The following is an 11,235-nucleotide window of genomic DNA, read 5'->3' on the forward strand; positions in this document are numbered from 1 at the left end:
AAATTTTTAGCACACATATTCTACAATTTGTATATTGACATGTGATGTACCACCCCGTGTACCGGTTACACTGAAAAATCTCTCCAATAGAAGGGCAACTTTTCTTTATGCCCAATCAAATGATTTCTTCATAGAAGATTTTCAGTAATATGTAAGTAGCCTTTTGAATTGAGACCATTAGTGCACCATACAAATAAAGCAAGACTTGTACATTCAGTTTCCAATTGTCAACTCTCCCCCCTAATGTTACTATAAAACTCCATGTCACATTGATTCCTGTTAAGTACCTCCTAAGCTCCTACCCCCCAACAAAAAATGAAAAAATGAAAAAAAAAGGAAAATCATTAGCTTCTAATTTAGTCATGGCCATGAAGTTGATGAACATCTTCTTTACCCTCCTAGCAGCAATGGCCATTGTTGGAGCTGAAAATTTCCACGATGATCATATCGAAGACGTGGAAATGCGGACAAGTACTGAAGCAGAAGCAACTAAATTTCCTGAAATACCAGATGAAGAAGAAGCAACTACTTCTCTAAGAGGAGTGAACCGTTTTGTTTATAATCATAATAAAAATATACCACTGCCCAGTTATAATTGCGACAACTTTCCTAGGGTTTGTCGTGCGAAGAACAGCCTGGGGCCAGACTGCTGCAAGAAGAAATGTGTTGACGTGAAGACTGATCGGTACAACTGTGGGATTTGCCGCTACAGATGCAAGTACACAGAGATTTGTTGCAGGGGCAAGTGCGTCAATGCATCGTTTGACAAGAGGCATTGTGGTGGGTGCAATCAGAAGTGCAAGAAGGGAGACTTCTGTGTTTATGGGATGTGCCATTATGCATGATTATTTCACAGTATACTACTGCTATACATTTGAGTATACTGCTATAAATTTATTCTGTCATATTAATTATGACAAATTATACGTAAAGAGAGAAAAATTATTCTTATATTTATATGACCCAAAGCATTATTATTGTTATTGTAAAGCCATTGCAATTAATGGTTTCAAAAGGTAACTCAAATACAAAAAAAAAAAAAAAAATTCTCATATTGTAATTTGAGTAAAATAATAGGAAAACTAATGAAAAGAGCTTGAAAATTTTTGAGTTTTAACGATAAAGACAAAATAAAGAGTAAATTGAATAGTACCATATTTGACTTTTTAGTGTAAAAATATGATTTTTCGTTAAAATGAACAGTACTGCAAACTTGTCGTTAAAATTCTCTAAAGGAATACAGTCACGAGACACTGTTTCAGGTACACGGAAACATTGACCATGCAAGTGTGGTGTGTATTTACACTTTCTATTTTATTGTTAATTCTACTTCGATCCCGCCCATCAGAAATCCTCCATCAAGAAGAGAATCGTCCGGCAACAAAATTATGTCAAACAAATATCACATTTTTCAAGAGCATTAAATGATATATGTACTTGTTCCATAATCTAGCTAGCTAGTGATTGAAAAGTACAATTCCCTTGTTGTATTGCTATGTCAAATATACATGCCATATTACAGGTGCATATAATTTGCTGCAAAGTCGTTATTTTCATGTGCTTAGGGAAGGTACGCAGTATCTTGTTGTTGCTTCTTTACTGAATCCGCTGTCGCTTACCCCTAATGCAATCAAGTTAACTTGCTTTGAATTTAGTTTCTTTCTATAATTATATAATTATAACGAAAACAAAAATGTTACTCTTAACATATTTTTTATACCGTATTTGTACCATCTCTTTCAGGCACTTGAGTCTGGGACTGATGAAATTTGGGGGAAACATGGAACTAGTCTAATGGATATGAGATCTACATTTGTTAGCGAGGTGGTACAAATATGGTAAGTGTAGCATTACTCAATTTCTAAAGTTTTTATTTTTTATTTTTGATAAATGATACGATATTCATTGAATGATAGGGAATACGTACATAGTTGAGGATATGTTGCACAAATGAGCCTCAATAAAAACCTCGTGAGGGACGCACAAGCAACTGGAAAAGTTAACTATCCTCAATGTATTACAAATTATTGAATAGTAAATCAACTAACTGGATCTATCTTCAATCAAGATGTTCGTGACTAAAGTATATATATATATATATATATATATATATATATATATATATATATATATAGGGCCAAATAGTATCCTCAATTCCTAATGTTAGGCACAAACCAAAGTGTGTGTGTGTGTGTGGTGTGTATGTGTGTGTGTGTGTGTGTGTGTGTGTGTGTGTGTATTGCCAAATAGTATCCTCAATTCGTAGTTTTAATTAGTCAATACACCCACGTGATCGACAACTTATGTGATTCTTCTCTTTTCACCGGTTTCCATCTCACATTGGAATTTCGGCATCAATGGGGAACGTAACATCCCCTACCCGAGTCACCGAGTCTAGTCCTAGTCCATTGGTAAAGATCCCATATCATAATGGCTGACAACTAATACACATGCATGTCTTCATATATGTTATTTTTCCTAATTCGTTTTTGAATGATGAAGAACTCATTTAAGTCTTGAAGAATACAAGAATTTCACCTCGAAATTTGACAAAATTAAATATGCTTTATATTGTGTGGTTTCAATTAACTACACCGATATTTTTTATGATAAAAACTTTTATACCTATGATGTTGACGGTAATACAAATTGAAAGATAGTATAATCGTAGACTGAGACTCGTCTTTTTAAAATCTTGACAACCAGTAAATTCAGTACAGCTGAATCTCTTTAAGTAGTTCCAGGACCCCTTGCTTTTTATCACATCTAAATATTCTCGCTCGCTCTCTCTCTCTCTCTCTCACTGCCTTCCTCACATATTAATTTGCCCTTTGTTTTCGGGACTAAGTAATTTGCACCATAGTTATGGCCATGAAACTGCCCAAGTTTTTGTTCACATTGGTGTTGATAGCGGGCGTAGCCATTTTCTCCTCAGCAACTCCAAGTATTGAAGAGACACATGGTAACACCAAATCACAAAACCATGGTAGTTCTATCAGTCGGTTTCTTGGTTTGCACGAGTTTGTAGGGCATCGACATCGACCAAGGATAACTTGTGAGAGGAGTCCAAGAATTTGCTGGGCAATGGGCAGCCCAGGACCTTACTGCTGCAACAAAAAATGCGTCAATGTGATGACTGATAAACATAACTGTGGAATGTGTGGAAGAAAGTGTAACTATTCGGGACTGTGCTGCAAAGGGAGTTGTGTGTATCCCTCTGTGGATGAGAGACATTGTGGCAAGTGCGACAACAGGTGCCCAGCGGGAAGCTTATGCGTCTATGGGCTCTGCAGTTATGCTTAATTAAAAACTTAAAACATAATTTTATATACAGATAAGAATATATGTGTGATTGTTACAAATAAGGCCAAGTTGCCGGAAGCCGGGACATGGATAACGTAGTGATTCGAGCCGGTGGCCGAAGACCTGCTAGCGAAGGAATGCATTTTGTTTACTTGAGTTATATATTGTTGTTAAAAAAATAATGTTATCAATCATATCAATATCGTTGAAATACATTACGGAATCGGTACTAAAAAAAAAAAGCGTCGTTCGATATAGATATATATACACATACGTACACACGGATCAAGGTATGGAATGCGTAATGTAAGTAGTAAGATCATGGCTTTATTATCCGTATATAATCGAACAAGTTAATGTAACGATTAATTGGTGGCATGCGTGGGGCAATTTTGTGTATATACAAATTAAGGTGAAAATTGGAAAAAAGTGCAACTGCATCTGATGATATGATAATTTGTCATATTACGTACAGGTTCGTCCAAACAATATACTTAAGTATTACGTGATGATGGTAATAACATTCTTTAGTTAGCAATTCGAAACGATGCTGCGCGCACGCACACTACAAATACATACTTCGATACCACGAAAAACTATTTTGTCATAAAACTACATAAGATCAGGAACCATAGAAGAAATGCAAATCTATAGTCAATCAACCACCACTTTGTTTGCTATCAGAACCGGCTGAAATTTTTTCGAAAGCATATATATATGCGAAGTAAGATATTGAATGTCTCTAATTATATATTTGGAAAACCGAATTAAATGAACTACACATAAAAGATATTATGTTGATAAAGAAGCGTTAACTTCATTTTGCACAAAACATATTTTCTATATAAGAAGTTAAATAAAAAAACCAAAAATACTATTCTTACCATTATTTGTATCATCATTTGCATCATCTCTAATAGAAATGGACCCCACATGTGTTAGTGGGCCTACCTCTATTAGAAAAATGGTATAATAATAAATGAGAAGTGTAACACTACTCATAAAAAAATGAACAATATTTGGCTGCTAAATTTTCAACAGCTACTCCTGCTTTCACCCAATTAGATTTGAACACGTGTTTAGTTTGTGTTTAGAATTTCAATCGTTTGAACATATATTCAAATTTGATTGGATAAAAGTAGGAATGGCTGCTGAATTTTCAGCAGCCAAGTATTATTCTAAAAAAATTAGTTTTAAATCGAACCATCAAACTACAAAAACTAAAGTGATTGAAAAGGGGCAAAGAAAACAAAAAATTGACTTGCGACCTAAAACCAATACATCATAAGGATACGGATGAAGAAAAATTATTTTAAAAATATCTAAATGTACTACGGTCTGGTGGTATTCCTCTTCGCTTAGAAGTGAGAGCTCTTAGGTTTGAATCTCGTGGATGGCGAATTCGATACCAAATTAGGCTGCCCATTGTGTGACTTAGCCGAACTCTCCCTCCCCCTAGTGTAAAAATATCGATGTACTAAAAAATATATATATTGCTTACAACTTTACACTTTAGAAAAACACATTTCAAACTCAAATAGTTTAGAAGAAGATTTAGTGGAAAGATTAGAATATACTTAGAGCATGATATATATATATATATATATATATAAAGCGTTTTTGTTTTTATATAAAACTTAAAGTTGAAATGTGTTTAAATGTATATTTTGTTATGCGCAGAACCAAATCTAAGCTAACGAATTCGAATTGGATGGTGTGGTCACTCTCCTGGAAGCTTCTTCGTTCATACATATTGGTCAATGGTCAGTTATGTGATTCCAAACGTATACTGAAGAAGAAGAAAATGTCAACATAGAGGCTCCACAAGTGCTTCTGTAACGGTTTCCCTCTTTGGAGAATGGACAAACTTTGGTTTCTTGGACCACTGAAATAACAAGAAGGCGGGCTTGAGCTCACGTATGCACCAACACATATGCAATATATGCATGCATGAGTGTGATCAACCCAAGCGAATAAGAACACCACAGCGCCTAACCTGCCTACTTTATCATAAGTAAATTTGTATCTTCTTCTTCTGCATAAGTCCATATCCACCTAATTAATTTGGAGTACCAAGTTTCTTTGGAAGCCTAACTTTGTTTACTTAAACGCTTCGTAGCCCTTTGATTTAGACCAACCCATTAAGTAGATGAATACTCACACAAATTATGAAATTAATACCATCCATGCCCCCTCTCATTCTTCTCTATAAATACTCCAACCCTATATGCTTCTTCATCCAAAACATTCATACATACGTTCATTACCATCTTCTCTTCCTTCAGAAATCTCTCCCCTTATACATAAAATACACCCGACTACGCAAACAAAACATCATGAAAGCCTTCAAGGTTTTTCTTGTGCTTGCCATGCTAATGGCTTTAGCCATTACTCTCTCTGCAACACCAGACCAAGAAGAATCGTTCTTGGTCAAGGAAAATAATGATACAGATGATGCAACCGAAAGCATGCAGTCAGAAAAAACTGCTTCTCTTACCGGAAGAAGCCGCTTCCTTGCCTCCCGGGCCGCTGTGCCCACATGCGACAAATACCCTAGAGTTTGTCGGGCGACGGGCAGCGCAGGGCGAGATTGCTGCAAGAAGAAATGCGTGGATACGAACACAGACAGAGTAAACTGTGGCATGTGTGGGAAGAAATGCAAGTACGGGGAGACATGCTGCAAAGGCAAGTGTGTGAACCCTAGGTCTGACAAGAAAAATTGTGGGAGCTGCAACAACAAGTGCAAGAAAGGCAGTTCATGTGTCTATGGGATGTGCAGCTATGCATGATAATTATGATGTCTTCATGATGCCATCAGCAGATAAATTATTCTACTCGATCTATATGTTGCAATGAGTGTTTGTGGGGTACAACTATACTTGAAATTATTCAGGTTACCGACTGGTGGAGGCAATTGGCCAATTAATTATTGTTTATTATTAATTGATTATTTCTTTTATTACAATGTACCTAAAGAATACGTAATTTGTTAGAGAAGGAGGATCCGACCCGGATTCAGTTTCCTCTTAGGGTTAGTATTGTGTTTCCTTGTTCTTGTGTGCTTCGTAATTTTATTATGTTAAGAAATCTTGCTTTGTACTCCAAGTTACTATTTTAATAAATAAGTACAATTATTAAATTCTCTCATTTCTACCTGGTATTAGAGGCCGGTTCTTACGAACTAAGGCCATCTCCAACTGATGGCTGTCAGAGGGCTCGTATTAGCCCTCTAGCCCTCCAAGATTCTCCAAGATATTAATATTTTAATGAACAGTACATAGCCATAATTGCTTCCCTCTCCAACCGAGGGCCAAAGGGACAGAGGGCTCGTTTTAGCCCTATCACAAAAACCGTCTCCAACCGAGGGCCATAAGCCCAAACATAATTTATTATTTAAAAACTACAACTTAAATGTTGTTTAAGTTTCATGTTGTTAAATTTTTTTTTTAACAAATATGAAAAACTAGAAATGTTTTTAATAATTTGTTAAATGTTGTTAAAAACTACAAATTTTGTAAAATAAAAGGTATAGGGAAAAAATAGAATTTTAAAAAAATGAAAAATAGAAGTTATAAGAAAATTTTCGTAAATAAAAAATAATAAAACTATAAAAAATAATTTTCGACAGGATTGATTTGAATTCTGGCCATCCCTCTAGCCCTCTCCGATTCCGTGGGGCCCTCTGGCTTAACCCTCTGTTGGAGACGGTTTTCGGGCTATTTTCGGCCCTCTAACTCTTTGGACCCTTTGGTTAGAGATGGCCTAAGTGGATTTCTTTCTCTCTCAATTATGAGGGGAATTATTATTTCCCATTTAATTAATTAAGTTCTTATTTGGAGATCATTTTCACCGCTCGATTTAATTAGTTTGGTACTGTACATATGTTAATTAGAAGGAAATTAATTTGTAAAGAAACAGCCAGTCGGGCATCTAATTGGATGAGACCATGTCTATGTTACATTGGCCCCCATGATATATATGATCGAACAATGAGACAGTTAAAACCAGTTAAAACAGCATATGCCAAAAAATGGAGATCCCTTTCGTTAAAGGACATGTATATATATACCTACATGTATTTAAAATTCATCTATGTACCCACTTGTCGTCTATTGTTACATAGCTCCATCATTTTGAAATTTGATTTGAGTATTGCTCATTTAATAACCATCACTCTCTCTGCAAGACCAAATAACCACGAAGCAGCAGCATCAAGAAGCCGGTTCCTGGCCTCGAAGACTCCGGCGGGTAGGGGAGGATGTGGTCAAAACCCTCTTGCTTGTAGTGCCACCGAAGGTAGCCGAGGGCCTGATTGTTGCAACGATGTTTGTACGGATATGAGGGCAGACGCATTCAACTGCGGGGTTTATGGGAAGAGATGCGACATGTCAGAGATATGCTACAACTCTCATTGTGTCAAACCAATGTCCGACAATCAAAACTGTGGCAAGTGCTTCAACCATTGCAAGATAGGCACTTCCTGTGACAAAGGGTTTTGCGACTATGCTTAATTAGAAATCATCATGACCCCACCCAGATCGACTACTTCTACTCAACAATAAGGATCACAATAATGTATATATGCACGTGTCTGTGTGCATCCCTATCCGTTACGTAGTTAATGGTTTATGTATTTAATTGCATGTTTTTTCTCTCAAATTATGGCTAGCTTGCTAGTGATCATCGACATGGGCTTATGAGGGTTTTTTTTTTTTTTTTGGCTGATGCATGTTTCTTTCTATTTTATTAGTTGAATTTTCTCATTTGCTACAACTAACTAAACAATTTTTCGTTCATTCTCAAACACAATCACATAAAGTTACTATCTTATTTAAATTATAAGACATTAACTTAGTTTTTCATAATATACCTTAAAAGCGAGATCTATCAATCATGTTGATACAACATGACGAAGAGAAGGGTACCAAATAAAAATCGTAAAAAACAAGTAAATTGGATTCCACCAAAAAAAATGAAAAAAACCTTATAATTTATTGAATGATAATTGAAAGATGACAATCCTAGTACCTTAATATCATCTAAACTACCTACTAACAAAACCCTTTTTGTCAATCAAAAGTGGCAAAAAGACCAAATTAACCCTGTCAACAAAATTAAAGAAAAATAACCAAAATAAAAGTTATTAGCAATATATTAAATTAAACACAAATTAATTTTATGGGTTTTTTCCAACTCTTTACTATGAGGTAACCATATCAGTTGTCTATTCCACATTTTTTTTTCCAAATAAAATAATCCTTAATAACAAAACAATTATTAAGAAACAGTCGCTAAAGATATGAACAAATCTCTTCAAGGACGAAAAATTGTTTGAAGGTCGTCATCATTTTGGACTCTATACAACTTAGGGCATAATAGGTATTTGAAAAATATTTTAAAAGCTTGTTCATAAAATTAGGTCAACTCATTATTTTGTTTACTTGAAATAAAAGTCAATGCACCTAAATCAATAAGCATGATGTCATGGACTAAAACTATGAAATAAAAGTCAACGGAGGCATGATGTCTTGGATTAAAACTAATAGCTGACTAAATTTTTTGGAGTTATATCTAATTATCCCTATAAAATACCTAAAGCGTCCCTAAAACTTAAAGCCCTAAATCAAAAATTGTAAACTATGGGAAATTTGGTCGGAACCAAGTCATGCTACTTTTGTGAGTTTGATGCACGTATTTATTCTCTTTGAAACAAGAAGTCATGGATATTTAGTACAAACTTGCAAATTTTATTTTTGTTGCCCTTATTTGTGCTATTTGACTATATCTTTAATCAATTTTGCCATTTAATTTATATCACATATCATTCACCCTTATTATAACATGTGGAATAATAAACCACACTATTACTTATCAAAAAAATTCTCCATCGTAGCCTATTCCAAATGCTAATTATTTAGGTTCAATTATTCTCTTCTTGAATCCAGTCTATGTATCCAACTCTTAAAATAATACTCTCTGATTTAATAATTAATACTATGGTTTAATGATAATTCTCTCACTTATATGTAAGAAGCCTTTTGACTTTTGCACATGACAAATATGATACAAAAATATTATTATTAACCCATTGTATACTTTAACTCAAATCCCCCATTTTCTTCGTGTAAATATATCATATTCTACTAGGTCCGAAATTTTTACGTGCCCCTCACCTTTCACTGAAACATAAATTCCTGGCTAAGAATTTTATTTCTTTACATAACATAGGACGGTATACATTACAAAAGAAAGTCCACCAGCCTTAGCTCGTGCAACCACGTCTTGTATAGACCCAAAACTCTTACATACCAAAACATAAGCAAAAGCACTCCCTACTTTATTCGTGTGCACAATGTTCTCATTAGTCATCACCCTGTCCAATTCTCCCTATGTATCCTCCTAATTATGTTCGTTTTCTTAATCAACTCATAATTAAGCCATGGCCTCCCTAGCCCCTCACGTATTATCTCTCTTATGTTTTTTAACTTATATTGCTCCAACATTTCAAGCCTATTCCCCAGACTACTCCACCACCCCCAAAATCACTCTCAAAAACATTATGAACGTGGTAGACTCGTGTTGGCGCACCAAATCCAATTGGGCCACCAACCGCCGCGCCTTGGCCGACTGCGCAGTAGGCTTTGGCAAAGACGCATTGGGAGGAAAATACGGGCGTACTTACGTAGTCACAACCTCAAATGATGACCCAGTAAACCCTAAACCCGGCTCACTTCGTTACGGGGTGATCCAAACGCAGCCATTATGGATCGTTTTTGCCAAGGACATGGTGATCACGCTAAAAAATGAGCTCATTATGAATAGTTTCAAGACCATAGATGGTAGAGGTGCTAAAGTTGAAATTGCGTACGGACCATGCATAACGGTGCAGGGCATTAGCCACGTTATTTTACATGGAATAAGCATTCATGATTGTAAGCCTGGGAAGGGTGGGAATGTTAGGAGCACTCCTACACATATTGGGAAGCGTCGAGGTTGCGACGGAGACGCTATTGCTGTCTTTGCTTCTTCGCATGTGTGGATAGACCATTGTTTCCTAGCTCGTAGCGCAGATGGCCTCCTTGATGTCACCCATGCTTCCACTGCCGTCACCATCACAAACAACTATTTCTCTCAGCATGACAAAGTAAGCATAAAAGGTTAATTATGAAGTTATGAATTAATTTCCATTAATTGAGCCTTTTGTTTTCTTTGCTCGACTTATGTTACATTCTGGGCTAATTGCACAAGTTATTTTCTAGCTAGTCGGTTCATGTATCTTGTTTAATTGTCAATGGATGAGGGAATTAGAGCATGAGACCTCATCCAACGTTGAATAGAGGATACAACTAAATTGAGAGCTAGCTAGTTGTTGTGTATCGAATTTAACTAACTACCTTATGCTTTAATTTCAGGTGATGTTGCTTGGTCACAATGACAATTTTAGTGCAGATAAAAATATGAGAGTCACAATCGCCTTTAACCGTTTTGGGGCTGGCCTTGTTGAAAGAATGCCAAGGTAAACGCAATAAATTACCTTCAACTCTTTGAACAGAGAAAAGTACATGAGAGTACATTGTTTAATTAATTTATGCCATTGTTTTTATTGTGAGAAAAAAAAAAAGGGTTAGGTTTGGGTATGCGCACGTGGCCAACAATAGATATGACGAGTGGAAAATGTATGCCGTAGGAGGCAGTGCCAATCCAACAATTTTCAGTGAGGGGAACTACTTCATAGCCCCTGAGACTTCTTATGCCAAACAGGTTACAAAGAGAGAGGCTGGAGGCAGTTGGAATAATTGGAAATGGAGATCTTCAGGGGATGTGTTCAAGAATGGTGCTTTTTTTGTTCAATCTGGATATGGAAGCTGCTATCCACTTTACTCTCGAAAGCAGTCGTTTAAGGTCTCTCCAGGAGCCATGGTTCCTGCTTTA

The 11,235-nt window shown here is 35.9% G+C and overlaps 3 protein-coding genes across 3 annotated transcripts in view; all 3 read left to right on the forward strand.

Annotated features, from left to right (window-relative positions):
• Positions 1 to 362: 362 nt before the first annotated feature.
• Positions 363 to 845, forward strand: LOC137724465 (stigma-specific STIG1-like protein 1). The gene has a single exon (XM_068463207.1). It carries the CDS (start codon positions 363 to 365, stop codon positions 843 to 845), a length of 483 nt encoding a protein of 160 aa, XP_068319308.1.
• Positions 846 to 5,678: 4,833 nt separating this feature from the next.
• On the forward strand, positions 5,679 to 6,092 carry LOC137727101 (stigma-specific STIG1-like protein 3). The gene has a single exon (XM_068466033.1). It carries the CDS (start codon positions 5,679 to 5,681, stop codon positions 6,090 to 6,092), a length of 414 nt encoding a protein of 137 aa, XP_068322134.1.
• Positions 6,093 to 9,742: 3,650 nt separating this feature from the next.
• LOC137726812 (putative pectate lyase 2) overlaps positions 9,743 to 11,235 on the forward strand; it is a 1,563-nt gene continuing 70 nt past the window's right edge. Inside the window, exons 1-3 of the mRNA XM_068465775.1 lie at positions 9,743 to 10,447; positions 10,716 to 10,819; positions 10,926 to 11,235. The exon at positions 10,926 to 11,235 is cut by the window's right edge and continues 70 nt beyond it. Of these exons, the coding sequence (XP_068321876.1) occupies positions 9,743 to 10,447; positions 10,716 to 10,819; positions 10,926 to 11,235 (1,119 nt within the window). The remainder of the gene's footprint in view (positions 10,448 to 10,715; positions 10,820 to 10,925) is intronic.

This window comes from Pyrus communis, chromosome 2 (genome assembly GCF_963583255.1).
Source record: "Pyrus communis chromosome 2, drPyrComm1.1, whole genome shotgun sequence".
Taxonomy (NCBI): domain Eukaryota; kingdom Viridiplantae; phylum Streptophyta; class Magnoliopsida; order Rosales; family Rosaceae; genus Pyrus; species Pyrus communis.